Below are 19,442 nucleotides of genomic sequence, written 5' to 3' on the forward strand. Positions count from 1 at the left end.
ATTTCCACCATCATGTTTAGTCATCCTTTTCACTCTCTTTCTATCTCCCTTTGTCTCTCTCTCCTCGTGGTGTATTCCATAGGGCTCTGCACACAGGCATCCTAAATACAATTACAGTCCACAGCTGAATGGAGAGGAAGGGTCCTTGGGGATCCCTAGAAACAGGAAATGGTCAGGAGGGTTGGACTGAGTAGGGAACAGCAAATCCCTAATTCAATTGGCTGAACCTTGGCAACAAGCCCCCCGGCGACTCTTACTGTGGAATCAGTTGAATCAAACATTGCGGCTCAAACCGCAAGAGAGATTTTCATCCACACTAGCAAACAAACGCACACACTCTCACAAATTGACACAAATGCATCTCATTTTCCCTTTCCTAGCATTAGTGTTTCTCCCTATTTTCTCTCTTCATATTTTCCCATTCCCCTTCTCTTGTAGGTTGCACAATACTTGATATAGCCTTCAATAATGATTCAACTTAAGATTCTCACTGAGTCTTCATATCCCTGCATGTTGTTCTAAACTGTAAGATAACTGGAAAGTCAATCAATAGCTGTTCTATATGTCCGCGATGATGACCTCCAACCCAGGGTTTATGGCTTAGAATTGATTACTGAGAAGCTGCATGGCACTTCTGTACACTTACAAATATACAGACAGATGTGTGTGTAGAGTGAGAATAAGAAAATCAATCTGTAACGGCACTAAATCTTTTAATCCACACTGTGGGTGTCCATATCCAACCCAGAGAAAAGGCCAGTCAGCATGCGTACATGCACAGAGGCATTAATAACTAATGTCTTGTGGCATGAATATATAAGTGACTATAATAAAATCTCAGTTGTGTCACATTATAAATAGTTGGTGTTCTCTTTGGAAAGTACAGGCAGAGAGTTTCTCCCCCTAAATTCTCTCCCAGCTAATAACTGTGAGCACTGTCACCAAAAAAACAAAGGGTTTTGAAATAAGAACTGTGAATGCCACTATATTTTAATCCAATTACAAATGCCATCATCATGCCATAATAACCCTAGATTTTCATTAATGTCATGACATGTGGCCTGAAGATAATAAATGCTCTGTCATAAATAAATGGCTAGAATTTGCTTTTATGCATCTATTTGCAAAAGCATTTTTACATAATAGCTGAATGCTTTGGAAATAAACCCACAGTGTGGTACTGGTTTTGTCTTGACTGACTAACCCAACAAAGGTGTGGCAGCAAGATTCATGGTATAGAAGCTGCACATAGATCTGTCATCCAATCTTAAAGAAAAAGTGCATTAAAATAACCTGATTTTGTTTTATTTGTTGCATTATATTGTGTTCTTTTCTCCCCTCTCCCTTGGCTTAGCATCTTTTGCTTCTTCCTCCTCTTACTTCCTCCTACTCTCCTACAGTAAGCCTCCATTATCAGATGTGCTTGCCTCTGTTCCTCTAACACTTGTGTGAATAGCAGTATTAGACGCCATACCCCTTCTGATAATTGGAACAAAGTGGGAGATCAATGCAGAGGGCACACACATACAGTACACACATGCAACAACATTAACAGTCACATTTCCACACAAACACACACTGGTGCATTCACATACAAACAGTGGAGCGGAGCACTGGAATCAATACAACTCAGAGGCAGGATTTTCCTCTGCATTTACAATGCATGCTCCAGACAATCCTGCATTTAACATTTTGTGCAACGGATACAAAAACCGCTTAACTGTTTGAGGTTGTTTGTTGTCAATGTTTGCTGTTGGTTCTTTTTGTATGGTTTATTAGGTCATCAGCCCATTAACATGCAGCTACCCACCAGTCAGAAAACACAAGCTGTTTCTGTGTATTTTCTTGACTGAGATGTATTGAATGTTTTTGCAAGATCTGGCCATTCTAACATATCCTAACCATCCTGTTGGCAAAGTTTAGTGCTTAACTGACATGTTAACCCATATCTACCTTTATGTGCCACTGTGCAGCATACATCAAGTCAAGTCAAGTCAATTTTATTTTCAATTCTGCAATATATGACAGAAATACAGAGCAATTGAAAATGCGTTTCTCTCCGACCCACGGTGCAATAAGGATTGCATGTGTGTAATCAAATTTTATTTGACCAGAACCTGGCATTACACACCAAACAATGTCAGTTTTCAGTGACAGAAATGGGTTGAGGGATCATGAGCCTGGCTTTCCTTGCATAAATAACTGCCTACATTCATGTGCATGTGTGTGCATTTGGCATGCATGGATGCACATGCACGTGTGTATTCCACAAAATAAATGTCTTGTCTTGTCTGAGTTTCTCTTAGGGGAGGAAAGAGCAGCCAAGTGAGACTAACAGGCGGGTCTAAGTGGAAGTGTGCTGATGGGTCTAAGTGGAAGTGTGCTGATGTTGGATGTTACTACATCCCATTAAAACAGGAAAGATATTTGATCATGGCCTCCAGTTGTCCTTTTAGGACAACAGCACTATAAATGTATTTGTATTTGCAGTCAATGTGTGTCTCTCCACAGGTAGCCTATTTGTCTGTTTAGTGCTAGAGAACCACAAGAGTTCTGATGACTTTTGTTTTTCATGAAATATGTGAAAGCCATATTGATTCAATTCAATTTTAAACATCATACTTTAATCCAAATAAAAAGATTACTGTTAGCACTTAGCTTTACATTCCACTTCCGGGATTGCTCCTTTGCCGACGGAAATTCCTCCAGATTTCACAAATTTAGGCCGGATATCTGTTGCCTTGGGCTTTCTTTGTGTTGGCATTTTTAAACTCCGGTCGATTTATGAGGACTATGGTTAATCTTTTCTCAGATCTCTGCAGGGTAAATCCAGACAGCTAGCTAGACTATCTGTCCAATCTGAGTTTTCTGTTGCACGACTAAAACAGCCTTTGAACGTACACACGTTCCACCAAAACAACTTCCTTCCCGAGGCTATTTATTTATATAAACCAGAGCACGTTTTTCTCCCATCCCTGAATGCTGTGGGGACTAGCCAAGGTCTGGCAATGTGAGACTATCTTCATATCTAGACCTCCAGTTAAATGAGCAAAACCAAATTGAGCCATGCTCAGCTACTTGTCTAGATATTTCAATTGGTTGTCAATCTGTTAAAACTGACCTATCCCAGAGGGTGTAGGCAAGTTGAAGAAGACTGAGAAAGAATAAAGGCAAACAAAAGACATTAGTGTGTAATTGATTTCTTTGAAGTTGGCTTTTTTTCAAGTTGATTATCTTAGAGGGGAAATATTACCCTATCAATTAATGGTTAAATCAAATGTTTGCTGTTGGTAAAATGTACAGTAATTGAATTAAATAACCGGCATGGAGGTACTTCTTGTATTGCTTATATTTCATTTTCATTTGCTTTAGGTTTAAAAGATAAAACAAGAGCAGAAGTCAGCAGTGGTCTCGGGCTTTCATGTTTTAAACCTGGGTATCAACACTCTTAACCATCTTAAGTTGTAATTTCACTATTGCAAACATCACTCAAATATCCTTGAATCTCCCTTAAACATCCATTACATCAAATTTTTGACATGTACTTTCAAACAATTAAATATTTTAAATATATGTTCATACTGCAAAAGTACTTGTAAGTTGGTTATCAGTGTATCATCTTTAAAAAAAATAAAATGGCATTATCATGCATCGAAAACATGCTGAAATTATTCTTTTTCTCCTGAATGTTCTCAGTTTGCCCCCTGCTCTTCGTGTTTTGCACCACGAAAAGAAATGTCAAAAACTTTTGTCATGTTTCAATTTCACAGCTCATTTAGTCAGAAATTGACCACGTACGCAATTTGCTCTGCCCTTTGTTTCCTTGGTATTATTAAGTAATTTGGTTGTTTCCAAGACATTTTAGAGAAGAGCAGAAGCTGTCAACAAAAATCTGACATTTAACCACATTAAACACGTGACTTCCGTCTTATTTTTCTCCATTTGGACTGATTTCAAAACATGAGTTTAAGTTCACACCTGAATCCAACTACTACTATTTCAGGCCTTTAGTCTTCTCCGAATAGCTCTGAATCCCCATAGCATAAATTCTAACAGTTGCTAGTGCAAATTATATTAATCATGTCTCCTTATGATTTTGCTCACAACACATGTCTGCATTTACACATTATCACACAGAGCCTGGAATATTGTAATTGTCTTAAATTTCCATTTGTGTGCATGTATGAAGAAGAAACCAAAGAGAAAATAATCTGTGAGCTTAATAGTTAAAAGTATTTTTTCTGTTTTTGTCAGATCTACATCACTGATAATTGAAACAGACATTTGAAATTAGAATTGTCTTCCCTTTCACAAACAATTACTGTGTATTTTATTTGACACTGCAGGCGCATCATAATGTGTCAAAACATATCTGCACAATCATCATGTCTGGACAAGGCCTTGTTCATTTTATAACACACCTTTGCATATTAACACATGCTTTTCAGCACTTAAGTCATTATCAGCCTGCTTAAAGGCTTGTCATATTAGCATGTGTCCTATCAAATCCAACACTGATTCACTTTTCTGCACTTGCACTGTATGTGACTTGAATTGATAGTTAATGGAAGTGCAGAAGGAGTGATTTTAAGAAATCCTGTGTATGAAATATTGAAACAAATATACATCGATATTTTTCTTCTCCTTAATATCTCAACTAAGCAATCGCAAGGATTAATCGTTGTTATTGACCTGAAATGATTGAAACTAAAAATAGTAAGCTAAAAAAAGAACACAGTGAAGGGAAAATGAAAAGCCGAAACAAGATTGCGTTTGTGTATTTGGGCAGTGTTTGCACGATAAAAACAATGAGATGCCTGTAAATTGTAATTGCACTGGATGATACAGAAGTGTTGTTACAATACATAAGCATTGCTACATTTTCCTTCATGACTTTATAAATATATTAATCAGTGATATTTGGGTTTTTCTTCTGAGAAAATAACTGTAAAATTCACCTGAAAATGCATCATTCTTGAAATTAATTTGAATTTGTATATACACTGCAAATGTTTATTTCATACCAAAATTACCAGAACCGGATGGCTAAAATGAGCATTTCAGCTTGTCCAATTATGAACTATAATGTGCAATATGCAAAATACAATTACATCTAGATTACACTTTGGGAAAGTATCCTCATCAAGAGAGACTTACAGTAACTGCAGGGGTAAATAAATTCATCTTAAAAAATCTGGATAAATGTGTTGAACGTGTTGATGTTCAAGAATCACAAGAAAAGGCAACTATGACAAAAAAAGACCCAATACGGAAGATATAAATACATGAAGAAACTTTGCAGGTTGAGGTGAATCAAAGAATATGAGGAACCAGCGAAATAATATATTGGAGGACATGATTTAAGTGGGAGTAGGATAACATATTTATTGGAGACATTAATTTTATTTTACGATGAAAGGCAGGAATTGCCTTGGAGGCACTGTTGGAGCTGAAGAAATTACTTCAAGAGCCTAGAATGAAGGTAGCTGTACTATTAGATGGAAGACAAATAACCAGACCTGGGCAGTCAGTGTCCATATGTGTGTCTGTGGAAGTTGGGGAGAGCACACCAAATGTAGATTGTGGAGTCTACAGGATTTGTGGTAGTTTGGTTTGAGTCACTGTGATGTCAACCTGAGATGTGCCAGCCTCAACCTGACTGTCAGAAGCTGTTGGAATAGTAGTGGAAGACGTTTTTGAGGAGCGATGATGCAACCAATGAGTTTCATGTGGAGGCAGAATGGGATGAAGCCCAGGACAGAGGCCTGAGGAACCTCACAGGGATACAGTCAAGAGAGGCTCATGTTCCACAATATTTTGGGATATCCAGGCAGTCCGTCCTCTTCTGTGCAGGTAGACAAGCCAGCTGTGATCAGTGATCTCTATGGCAGTGAAGGTCAGTGGTAGGTTTGAGTCTGATGTACCTTTAACACAGAACTAAGAGAGATCAGATAACTTTTTTTGGAATGTCACTTTCACTGGTTTTGGAAGGATGAGACAATATTCTAACTATTGCTTGACATCAGGTGGGCTTTGGGTCAGTTTTATATGAGTGCTGTTGTCCAGCTGATATCTATGGAGGAGGCTTATAGTTAAAGTGAAATGTCATTTCAGACTGTCAGACAGAAGTAAATTGTCTCAGTATTCGGTTCAGTAATTTACTTTACCCCATCCTCTAAACTCTGAACTCTGAAATAAAAAGACAACAATGAATGTAAGAACAAAGAAGTTTGCTGTTTTCATGAGTTTGTTGCAGTTGTAATTGTTGAAGCCCATTTTTACGGCTGGTACTGAAGTCATTGCAAAGGTAGAGAAGAAACAGCTATATTGTAATCCCCTTAACACTTTAAAATTTCTATTCAGTGCTTTTGGTGAAATACTAAACTTCACAGTATCATCCAATTATTGGTTTGTCAACAAGTCCATGACATGGAAAGATGTCAGAAATTAGTTTTCAATGGTAACCAGGACAAGGAATCTGAATTAATCAAATTCAGAGCTGCATCAAGTACAGAAACACTAATTACTCGCAATTTATCCCGTTGAGCAATTCTTTTAAGTTCCTTGAACACAGAGCTCTACTGTATGAAGTGTCCTTTTTCTTTTTCAAAGAAAAGTGAGTATCTGAGGTCATCTTGTCTGTGGTCTCTGGTGTCCCTGCCTCTGTGTCCAGACACACTCAGTTTATTTGTCTTTAGGTATTTGAAATATTCCAAAGAGTTTATAAGATACCAAACCCCTACTGATGAAAAAAAATTTTTTTAATTTGTTTCGCTCTCTCTCTCTCTCGCTCTCTCTGTCTTTGACAAATTAACCAATGGCTTTGGATTTTATTTATTGTAAGATTTTTCATTATTGATTGTTAACATGGACATACATGTATGTGCATGTAGCCATTCACGTTTCTGTTTTTAGGTTAAGTTACAAGTATTAAAAAGTGATTTAAGTGACTGTCAATACATATAATCTGATAGTATGAGTCAAACTCTGACGGTCTAGCACCATCAGCACCATTTCAACCAGCTATTTGGTAGATCTAATCTTGATCTTCCATAAATTGTTAACAACTAAATAATGCCGATTCTATACAGTCCCCTGATGCATTTGTGTTGATGAAATGCAGTATTATTCTTTTTTAATAATGCAAAGAGGATTTGTGGGAGTTGTGTGACATTTTGCAGGTAAGGTGTGAAGGTTCTTACTTAAATTATCTCAATAACATAGCTGCAGTATAACTTTTATTAGATACTGCAAACAGTGGGGAGGTCTGACAGTCTCACACATGACTGAGCAATCTGAATGAGTCTCCTGATGACCGGGGCACTTTAGCGATAGCCGCCTGTGCTGATTTGCCAGAGTTGACAGGTATGATTGTACCAATTGAATACTTGACTCAGAGGAGGAAAACATATTCATTTATTAAATCTCAGTGGATTGCTTCTCTTGAGTATTATATATGCAGTGGCCTTTTTCCTAAGTTACCAACTGACAATCACCGGTTACCACCCATCTATAAGAGCATTGCTATGTGTCAGGTAGCTGACATTTGAATGGCCTCCTCACTCACTGTGTGGTGTTGAGGTGTCAACACCTTTGTCTGGCCCTGACAGAAAGTCCGCTCTGATGGATATGACATTGCAGCTCCTTGACATTATTGCTCCCATTGAGAGGTCCGTAGGAGTCTACACCTACAGGATACAGGATGTCGCTGTCTGTCTGTTTCACACACCCACACATTCACACGCACACATGTGCATGAAGTGAGCATAAAGTCATGAAGCCAAATGGCATAATTCTTCAATGATCCATCAAGTGTTTGAGCAGCCATTGTGTCCTGACCATTAACTAGGCGATGAGAGCATCTTTGAGATGGTAATGTTGTTGCTCTCATTTAGCGCATAGCCAAGACAGAATGCCAACTGCTAATCAGCCATGTGTGTTAGAGAGAGAGAGAGAGGGAGAGAGAGAGAGAGAGAGAGAGAGAGGACCATTAAGGCTTTTCAGAAATTCACATACACAATCTTCCTCATTATTTGTGTGAATAATAGTAATCCAGCCCTAATCCATAATTGGGTTTTTGTTGGGAATCGTATGGAATGCAGTGGATGCTCAGTATTTATGTATACCTTGTACGAGCAATAAACAATACCAGCTATTAGACAATAAGTGGAGCACAATTAGTGGGTAACTGGTGACCGCAACTTTCAGCCAAAGGTGCAACTTCATAGAAGGTTGGTTTGTATGGACGTTTTAAACCATTGCCAAAAACTCTTAACCAGTGGTGGAAGAAGTACTCAGATCTTTTACTCAAGTAAAAGTAGCAATACTACAGTGTAAAAATAATATGTAAAGTAACTAGTAATAAATGTAGTGGAGTAAAAAGTAGGGTTGTGCTGATGGACGATATCATCGTCCATCTTGATGGCTGGCCGACATCACGATGGAGAGCCAACATCGTGATACCACGCCCCCCACCCTGTCAAACACGCTAATCCTAGTCGCGGGCGCTGGACGGGAAATTGACAAGTGCGTCAGTCTTAAACTAGCAAAGACACAAAAACAAGACATAGGGCTCCTTAAGTGGAAGCTACTTTTTCCCCCTTTACTGCAACCTATTTGTGAAAAAGACCATCGCATTGAGCAGACTGGATTGGCTGTAGTGATACATTCTCTCTCTCTCTCTCTCTCTCTCCCTGTCAGTTGTAGCTCGCTCTACCTTCTAGTAACGTTGGACACAGCGGTCTCGAGTGAGAGAGAAAAAAACGTTAACGTGGAACGCTATCACACTTTCCTTTCTCCCCTCATTGGACTAAGTTTGTCGACACTACTCTGTGCGTGCATCAATAAGTAAGTCTGAGGTCCTGTAGGTACGGGATGATGTTATGCAGGATTTATGAATGTACGTTAGCAACAGTAGGCTAATTCACGAGGGTGCTATTTTATGTGTGAGCTAATATCGCGCATCTGTTCATGTGCGCTGCAAGAGTTATGTTTCTGTTTATTGAATGCGTTATTCAGTGCAAACATAACCGAGAATGTAGTTTCAACTCAGTAATGATGGTATATTAGGTTACTGTCGCTCTATTGAAGGCAAACGTCGCACTGTACTGTCGTTACGCAGATCACGGACATCTGATTGACTTTACTGCACCATACTTAAGTGAAAGTAGGTCACGTTGTAAAACCTACCAGCAGGGCACCATTTACAGAGGGCATTTACATGTATGTTTCTATGTTAACTGTTGACCCATAATAGTAGAAAAAAGATATGAGCTTTTTCCCCTATAAGTCTTGACTGTTATTACTTTAATCATCTGGTGCTCAGCTGAAAAGGAGGGAAACATTTTGCTCTTAATGACTTAACTAAGTCAGTAGCAGTCTGCTAAGATACAGAACTGGCCCCTTTTGTTTACCTGTTTGTATGTGGGAGAGGTTTCCACCTCTCTGATACTTTGTTGTATAATAAAGTACTTTACAGTAATTTTGTTACTTATACATCTACTACAAATGTTCTACATCTAATGTTGCTGGACCTCCTGATACAAATGTAGTTCCTCCTACACAGCCACAAGAGTGGCCAGCACACATTTGTGACTGAATGCAGTACCTGTACTCAGTGTATTTAGGGGTTGATGAATTGAAGGAAAAGAGAAGTCTACACGCAAACTCACAGCAACACATGCATGCCCACACAAATGTGCAGTATGGTGCAGTGGGATGTTTGGGTGCATTGTGTGGTGCACTATGATGTTGGGGGCGGACATTTAACAGATGGCGCCAGCGACTTCCCAGGATAGTAATGTTCAATTATCTGTGTCCAATTTACACCTTTGTAATGGGTGAGAAAGACAGAGAGAGAGGAAAGGGAGAGAGAGTTGGCTTAATGAAAGCTAGGATAGACAGGAAACATGGTAGGGGGTGTAACAATGACAGCAATATGAAGTTTTTTTTATTTTTTATAATAAGCTGGGTTAAGTGCATTCTCCTGCAGAACCTGCATCACAGTTTAGCACTGCTGTGTCCACCTCCCCCCCTTCCCCTCCCTCTATGTCTTTACACAGCTCCCATGGGCTTGTGCCTGTGGATAGCTTTAATGGGAGCATGTTGAGGTCAACTTTAATTTAATGGGGGGAAAAAAAGCAAACAAGGTACCTTTTTATATATTTATTTAGTTAAATTGTAACACTCGGAAAGAATTAGTTCCAGTTCAATTTGTTCAAAATGACCCAGATGAGTTCAAATTTGTCTTTGGTAATTGGACACAGTTTTTCTTTTGTTCTTCTGTAAATATAAGCTGAGGCATGAAATGGAATTTATTCATGTCTCCCAGCCCTGGGTGAAAGGTAATGGGTGAGGCAAGGAGTACAGCGCCTGGATATCTTTTTTTGTATTATTATTTGATCTGTTTTGACAGCACAAGTATATTGGTCTTTTATTCTGCCCACATGTTGTATCACAAGAGCCTTATTATATTTATCATATTTCTTATGAAGACCTGTTTCAGCATATTTGCATTCAAGACTTGCAGCTTCACTTCTGTAAATTTGAGTCAGTAAAAACATGTATCTTCCTGAGCATACTCATCAGGAGATTTTCCAACATCTAAAACTTTACCAAACTGCTTTTAATAAATGAAAAAGGATTTTCATCAGATTAATTTGCATACAGAAAATACTATGTCTAGTGAATGACTGGGTCAGAAGATAAAATGGAGAGGATAGAAAGAGGCTGGTCTTAAAATGCATATTTTTTAAGCATACATTATGTCTGATTGGTTGGGTGGTTGAAAACAAATGCAACATTTAACCAGGCAGGACACTTACAAACACATTATTATTACAAGGACAACCTGGCAGGACTCTTGCCAGGCCGGCCCGGCAGGAGGCAAGCACACACACACGATCCTGCAAAATATAAAGGACAAAACAGATGGTAGGAAAAAAAAGAAAAGAAAACATTACAAAGCACTGGCTAACATCAGTATTGTAAATCAATGGACAGGTAAAAGCAATAGAATAGAAGCAAAAGAATGAGTAAATATGCAGAAAGAACAATTGTTTCAGTTTATTTATGTGGGAGACACATTTGCCACTTTGAGTTTAAATTAATCAAAATCTACAGTTAACACTGTGCTTGTATGGAAATGTGTTCCATTTTTTGCAATATGTCTATTCCAGAGGTAGTATAGCTCCATACCGAAGGCTTTTAGTCAGATATTGTTGTGTACATCGCTACTCCACAGGGCCGCTACTTTTTAGACTCACAGCTGCTCTCCTATATATTAACCGATTCACTACTGAATATAATTACTGCAAGTAACGGCTTTCCCAGCAGAACAGGAATGTGACATGAGACTATCCTGTACTGATCTATGTAATAGAGGCTGAACTTGCAGCACATTACATTACCAAGGCCAGATTGATTGTCGGGGGGAAAAATGATATCTACCAATGTAGTGAAGCGAGGACTATAAACAACATGGCAGAAAAATATTACTTGTAAGATTTTTTGAAGTTATTATTGAGGGTTTGTATGTACTGGAGAAGCAGGAGATTTCAGAGCAGAGGATCCTTGCAGAAGGCCTGGCTGACCTGGTTAGCTGGAGCTGATTTAACTCCCATGGGAAACCTGTTGCAGTGCTGCTCACCTCACTGCAGCTTCATCAGAAACTCTACTGCACTTCCCCGTCTCTCTTGTGTGCATTGGTATTTTATATATTTTTGGTACATTTATTCATGTGAATACACATCACCCACACAGACACTTGCTTGGTTTTTTTTCTTAGGAAACACTGTATGAATAATGCAAGCTTTTGAAGTGGAATGAATGCTTTAACACATAAACGTTAGCCATTTTACCCTACCTCTGCTCTCTTGTCTTCTTTCTTCCACTCTTCTATTTGCTCTCATCTTCTCCACTGGCCCACCCATGGATAGAACAGCACATGGTGTATTGTTGATTGTTTTTTGAAAAAAAACAAAAAACATTACATTAGAAAGCTGCAGGTGTAGGGATAAAAAGATAGGAGAAAGCAAGACAAAAGAGAGAAAGCTATAGTCATGGACTTGAAAGGAAGATGAATCCACATGTGTCTTTGAGCCCTTTCTTCTTCCCTTTATCTTTTATAGCTGCGGTCTCCAGTGAGCTGCTGCCCACTGAGACAGGCTGGGGCCCTGATGCCTATTGCCATCATTACAAAAGACCACTTCCACTGCAGCACTCCACTGCATCTACATGTGAACATGCAAGATGGCACACAGTATTTTGCTTTTAAACAGACCCGTAAAAATCTTAACACATGCACATACATGCAACATTCAGGGGTGCAGAGCCCCATTTGTCCCGAGCTTTAAGTCCCTTCTGCTGGAAGCATTCTGTTCTCAACCTGCTGGAAATCTACAGAAACACAATGCCCTAAATATAATGGGATATAAAGGTGATGGTTTGAAAATACCAAGTAACAGCCTAGCAATGACTGAAGCAGTAACAATCACAGGGAGCTTGCGCTATTTGATGCCAAATGGTCCCTTGAGGGTGAGGCTCACCGGTCAGCTCCCTACAGAGACACAGTGAACACTTTGCCAATTTACCATCATTCTAGCCTTTGTAATGTGACACAGCACAGACACGCCTTTGTTCACTGACCTTTGAATAATTCAGCTTGAGCAAAATGCTATGACACATTTTTGATCAAAGTCTTACTATCAAGGGGAGGAGGCCTTTTCCAGACGCCGTGTGTTGCTCTCCATTGAGGATAAAAGCTCCTCTCCGCAACGCGATCTTCGACTAACAGTGAGGATAAAGCCAGAAAATCCCTTAGAAATATAGGACAATCTATATGTTTGCATTAAAAAGAGCATCTGCTGCTAAATAAAGCATGATTGCCACATATTTCCTTATCCTGTAGGAATTTGACCTCTGCACAGGGTAAAAAATGAAGTTTGTATTATCTGGAAGTTTTCATAGGAAATCTCCTGTCCCTTCACCGTGTGACGAATGGCTGGAGATTACAGGTTGGTGACCAGATCTACACATCCACTTCAAAGCTTTGTCTGGAGGAAGCCATTTGTTACCCCCAAGGCATCTATCACAATATAACTTCACCTTCTAAACTATTCATTTGAGGAAGCAGTGGAAACAAAAAGCATATGCTGAGTTATAGGCTGTACCCAGACTGTCCATCATCCAGCGGCACTACCTGTTTGACAATGTGCGTGTGTGTGCATGCGTGCGTATGTACGTACGTACGTGTGCACGTGTATGCATTTGTGTGTGTCTATCATCCTATAGCAATTGCTGTTTGACTTTTCTTGTTGGGAAGATTCATGATTTCGATATCCCCTGGGTGTTATGTGGAAATTGAAATGTGTTTCTCAAGCCCAGGGGGAATTTCTTTAAGGCTTTAAATGGGATGATTTTATGGGCTGGTTGTGTGAGTGTAGGTGTATGCACATGCATGTGCCAGTATTTGTTTTGTTTTTTGGTCAAAGGGCAGTTTTTATGAGATGAGCATAGTCAAACCTACACTTGTCTTTAATTTTTTTCTCCTCTTGTCTGATCCTCATTCCTCTTCGCCTCTCTCCTATGACAGATAGAAACAATGCATACTATATTACCCGCAGTAACATGATAAGAGTGGATTAAAGATTTCTGCGATAGGGCGCTGCCATAGTACAGTCCAAAGGTGACTTAGATGGATTAATGAGATGAGTTTGGTGCTCCTGTCTTGACAGTTTTTTAAGAACTCATTGAGAACTCAAGTGCCAAATGGAAAAGTAAAATATCAGTTATTAGCTAATAAGTTTGGAACCGTATGCCAAAATGCAGATTTATTTTTCATAACTCATGTTAACTCTCCTTTTTATTTATTCTGTGCTTGTGACATGAGACAAACCCATGGCTCTATGTGTTTTTTAGAGAGCCTCTTTACCTAATAAAGTTGGCTGCTACTGTATATACAGTACCTGCCAGTAGACCAAGGTAGCTGTAGGCATACAGCTCTAAAAAGTCATCAAGCAGCCCCACTTACAACATAAGCTTAGACCTATAATCATGGTAGAACGTACCTTTTTGGCAATGGAACACAATCACAAAAATCATAGTTACTTTCAGGCACTTGAATATTTGCTTTAAAAATACATAGAGTGGACAAGCAAGTAGCTAGCTGCAAATTATGGTTATACATCTATATACTTATAATATGTCATATTAAAGGCTGATTGCCACATCACACAGACAGAGGCTAAACTTGCAATCAACTGCTTAAGGTTTGGCTTTTGAGACATTCACATCCGTGAGAAAGTGGAGAGAAAATCATAAATTTTTCGATAAGTAATTTTAAAGTCCCAGCAATAATGGCTACTTAATATCGACTGGCATCCCAGGTATTTCTGACACGGTTAGCAAAATACAGCTTGTGGTTTTAGCTTTAAAGCCTACATATTTGAAGCAAAGTGCACTTTTTTGGTTAAATATTTAGGAAACTTTTTTTTACTATCAGGTATGTCAAATCTCTGATGTTTAATATATATCAGAACAGTGCTCCAGCCATTTAAACCCTGTTAGTTCCAAGCTCACCATTTGTCTAGCGGAGTCCCAGTCAATTAACATGATATATGAATCGGGTCTAGCCATGGGGATAAGATCAGTATAGGATTTTGCGCAGCACACACTCGTGCCACATATTCCTGATGAGGTCTGCTGTGTGCGGGGGAGGGCGTGAAATATGGCAGCGTGGTTGTGCATTCTGTGAAAAACCTGTGAGGTATGAGATTTGGTCGAATAACATGTTTTGTTATATACAGTGTGTCTGCTGTGTAAGTGTGAATGTCCAAAAAATGTGTGTAGTTGTAGTGAGCAGTGTACACATGTTCTGTGTTTTTGTGTAGCTGTGCATGCTGTGACCTTTCTTATAGAACAGCTGTGAAGTCAAGTGACAGAGGAGCTGTAATCTAAAATGTCCTGACATTAAAACCACCAGGCCACTGCCACTGAGCCCTCGTCCTAATGCACTAACGGTGGATTGCGTAAAGACCGCAGTACATCCACTTTTTTAGAACAGAAAAAGAATAGAAGAATAGATCTTTATTGTCATTGTTTTCAACAACGAAACACAGTTTAGCAGCTCTCAATATGACAGTTTCAATTACAGACAAACAAAAATATAACATTTTAATAGTAAAATATAACCATCAAGACAAATAAACACAATGGGGTGGCACTATATACATGAGGTTATTGCACTTCCAGTTTTTTGGGGTTTATTGCACACAACTTTATAGAGGGATGAGATAGGAGACAGAAGACAGTTAATAGACTGTAATAACTATTTTTCTCTCAACTTGGGAATCAGAGCCTAGACTAATGTAAGAATTGAAGGTAAATACAGATTATTTTTGTCTTTAATCTAGGTGTTTTATTGTCTTTGTTAAAGCTTGCTGTAAATTAGTATTGGTCGTATTGGTCATAACGTGCGACAGAACAAACTAATCTAATTGTGTGGCAGATGTCCATACAAAATCTGCATCACAGTTGAAACATAGTTGGGGCCAACAGCTTAATTACCACTTTAAATGAATAATCATAGTTGGTAAGCAGATGTTAGATTGCACATAACCATAGCAACAATGAGCTTAATGCTATGTCAATGGTAAACTTCACAGTTTGTTCAACTTATTTATGCTCTTTGGTAAGTGGACATGTGTGATAATGCCTTTTCCGTTGTATTCATATCGTACACTGGACACATCATTAGTATTCACTACATTGTACATCACTTCTGCTTCAGAAACTTGGGAATATTTCAAAATCATTATCATTCAGATCCCTAGAGAAGAGAATAAATACTGCCTTCCTTTTTCAATTATACATCTCCTATGTTCAAACATTGAGTAGATTTTTTTAAATAAGCAATCTTTATTCAAAGAAACACAAGATAATATAAATAATTATACTGCTTCAATTCAAAACCATATCACACTGAATAAAAATTGTATAACATGGCGTATGGTGTTGCACTGACACGTGGAGTCTTGATTGCCCGAGAGAACGGAGCAGATGTGGCAGTAAAGAAATATTTCACGACCTTTGGCTATTTATTATCTGAGGAAAACCAGAAAAGCTAAGATGGTCATAAGTGTTGTATGGGACATCATACTAGGCTATTGACAATCAGCAATAAACTGTGACTCCTTTGAGTCATTATCTTTGTGCATTGCCTCCAGACCATGCCCAAATTGTCAACAAAACACAGCACAGGTGTTACAAAGAAGTAAAACAAATTTGAATTCATATTGCATATTCTTGAGTTTCTTTCTATATTCACAAACGTCTCAGACCTTCATTCCATATTCTTGGCCTCCAACAAAATAAGGCAACAACTCAGAGTCCGTATTATGTAAAAACTGTTTAGCCGGGTCACTGTTTTACAATGCGGAAATGTTGTTAAATGTATTTGACCAAAACAATATGTATACAGACTATACACTGTACGAGTTGAGTACTGTTGCTAACAGAAAAAAGAAAACTAAAAAAGACGCTGTGGGGTCCAGATTGCCTGGTGCTATTCACACATGGTCGGGTGATGGTGATTCACCAGATTTGTTTTTTTTTTAGCATGAAAAACTAAAGTACAGTATAAGGCGTTCACTCCAAAACCATAAACACTGCTGTAGACCATCTATAGCATGGATGAAACAAATGTTGTGAAGTGTGTATGCGTTAACAACATGTGTGCCTCTGTGTGTGTGTGTGTGTGTGTGTGTGTTTCATGGGCATGCAATTTATGAGCAGATAATTTTATTCTACCATGGACAGGGTATGTATGTATAATTGTGTTAAGGAGTGGAAATCAATTATGCTAGATTAAATGACAAAACAAACAGATGTGTGTCTCCCTGTAATGTAAGAAAACAAGGACGAGGTAGACAGATCTAATAAAGCAAGCAGTATGGTGGCAATAAGCTGAGTTAAGTAAGCTTGATTCATTCTATTAACACTGTTTACCATCTCCTTTATTACCCTGAGATGAATTGCGGCCCTTAGCAAGAGCTTTCTAAATCAAATAAGATTTAAATACAATTGCTTGTATTCATTTGGAGCTATTTTTATGCTGATGATTCTCTTGAAATCAAAGCAGTCACATACAGTATGTATGCCATGAATATGTGTCACAATGTATATTTTCCTCAATGTTTATATACTCTTGTGTACTAGTGGGTCGATGGCTCTATGTTCAGCCAAGTCATAAGGTGACAAAGAGTGTGTTAAGGTTTTACACCAATCTCCTCACCGGTGGAATATTGGTTTGATTCCAAGGGCCTGGAGTACATCAAACATATGGCAAAACAGCTGCTTCTGTACGAAAGATAAGCTAAACTCTCCATCATGCCATGTGACAGCTGAGAGAGCCACGCTGCACACATCGATCTCCATAGGCTTTTCACTGCATGTCAGACTCTGAATATATCTGCCACTGTGAAAAAGGTAGCCTGAGGGGGGAAGGAAATGCAGAAAGGGAGAGAAAGACACAGGGAAGGAAATGGTTAAAAGGGAGGCAGAGTGAATATGACAAGGCAGGAGAGACAAACTCCTGAATGAGCATAAGTTGAAGGGAGAAGAACAGAGAAGGAAAAGAAGAGGAAAAAAGGAAGGATGTTGGAATTGAACACATGTCCCAGGAGACTTAGACCCTAAGGAAATACTATGATCACTGCTGTGTGCGTGTTTGTGTGTGCGCGTGCGTGTGTGTGTGTGTGTGTGTTTGTCACAGCAGGTGGTGTCTGTATGAACTATCACACAGTTTATTTATGACGGCGCCCCGCTGATGGTGACAGAGACAGACAACAACCTGCTTACAACTTACAATTTTTCTTTTCCACCACCATAGTCACCCAATTTTCACTCTCTTAGATAAAGTGTGTGTTTACATACACACACGATACTTAGACCAAAAGCTTCAAGCCAGATTTAGATTATTACTTGTAAAAAATGGTTTAAATGCATCTTCATGTTCATATCGCAATTATTCCTCAACATAAAATAAAAAACAACTCTGAATTTTTACTTAAAATGTAAGGTATTGATCACCAGGTATTTGTGATAACCAGTCATATAAAATGTATGCACTAAGTGTCTGAAGGTGAGAGTTTCTGTCATGCAGATTTGGACTATTTTCAACTTGCAAGACAGATCGAAATTCTGTAAATGTCAGTGGGCTGGGGCGGCCTGTAGCTCACCCAGTAAGAGCGTTTGCCCCATGTAGGCCGAGTCCTGCAGCGTCCTGGGTTTGAATCTGACCTGTGGCCCTTTGTTGCATGTCATCCCCCATCTTTCTCCCCCTTTCATGTCTAGCCACTGCCGCTACAATAAAGGGAAAAAAAAAAATGGCAGTCGGCTTTCACCTCCAGATCAGTTTTTTAAAGCTACATGTAGTGTCTTTGACCACTAGGGGGCAGAAAAAGAAAAAATTTAAACCAACTAGACTCAAAACAATCAGCTCAATGTTGGCAAACAACTATTGCACAGCCAACAGAGCAATGTTCACCACCTGAATGTACAGTAATTCCAATATTGCTGCTGATGTTCTGCTGATGTATCCTCTAGTTTGGTCCACTAACCCCAGTTATTGAAACAGAATCCAATGAACTAAAAGATTTAAAACGGTAGTGTGTTGATCCTTAGTAGGGTCAGCACTAGTTGCTACACTTTGACATATATTATATAGGAAATTGCTTTTTATAAAAGATAGAGCTTGATAGAGTTTCAAATACATACAAATACAAATACACAAAAAAAAAATCCCAGACATTTCTTTAATGTCGATTTCCTCCAAAAAAGCATTGATGCTAATTATAGAAAAATTGTCAACATAATACTGTAATACTGAATACTTTTGTTCTTCTAACTTTGTGGAGGCAGTGTGTAAGAAGATGGCACCTGTGTTTGGCTATGCGTCGGTCACCTCTCTGCTCTCTCATACATTTGTAATCTTCCTTGTGATTTTCATTGTGTCAACCCTATCAACTACCAGTTATGTCTCTGCAATCATACAGTATGATCGGGCTGCGTTGCTCGGCATTAAGGCACATATGCAGGACTTTTGTATTACCCGGGACCGATTTTCTGAGTTTTTCCCTCCAAAACTGGAGTGCCACGCGTCATCGCCGGAATACCTGTTGCTTACCCGGCGCCGCGGCAGGAGAAGGAAGCGGGGATCCAGGGCTGGGGTCCAAGTGGCGATCCCGTAGATTTTCATCTGGGCCAAACGGATCCAGTGCTCCTGGGAGTGAGCGGTGCCTGAGGCCGGTTCCGGTCTGCGAGTCAGATCGGGACGCGGTCTGTGCGTCATCGCCTGTGTGGAGCATCTCCGACTGGATCTTCCCAACCCGGCCTGCTTGCCATCGTGCGCCCCGCCAGCGTGTCCTGTGCCCGGTTACCTGTCG

At 39.2% G+C, this 19,442-nt stretch overlaps 1 protein-coding gene across 7 annotated transcripts in view; it reads left to right on the forward strand.

Moving 5' to 3' along the window:
- The window catches only part of cadm2a (cell adhesion molecule 2a), a 227,660-nt gene that overhangs the window by 131,857 nt on the left and 76,361 nt on the right, over positions 1-19,442 (forward strand). The window contains exon 1 of one of the 7 annotated variants that reach the window (XM_039777195.1): positions 8,816-8,847. The exons of the other annotated variants lie outside the window; for them this stretch is intronic. Coding sequence (XP_039633129.1) covers position 8,847 — 1 coding nt within the window. The 5' untranslated portion in view covers positions 8,816-8,846. Of the gene's footprint in view, positions 1-8,815; positions 8,848-19,442 lie in introns of those variants that run through there. 7 annotated transcript variants of the gene reach the window in all.

This window comes from Perca fluviatilis, chromosome 16 (genome assembly GCF_010015445.1).
Source record: "Perca fluviatilis chromosome 16, GENO_Pfluv_1.0, whole genome shotgun sequence".
Taxonomy (NCBI): domain Eukaryota; kingdom Metazoa; phylum Chordata; class Actinopteri; order Perciformes; family Percidae; genus Perca; species Perca fluviatilis.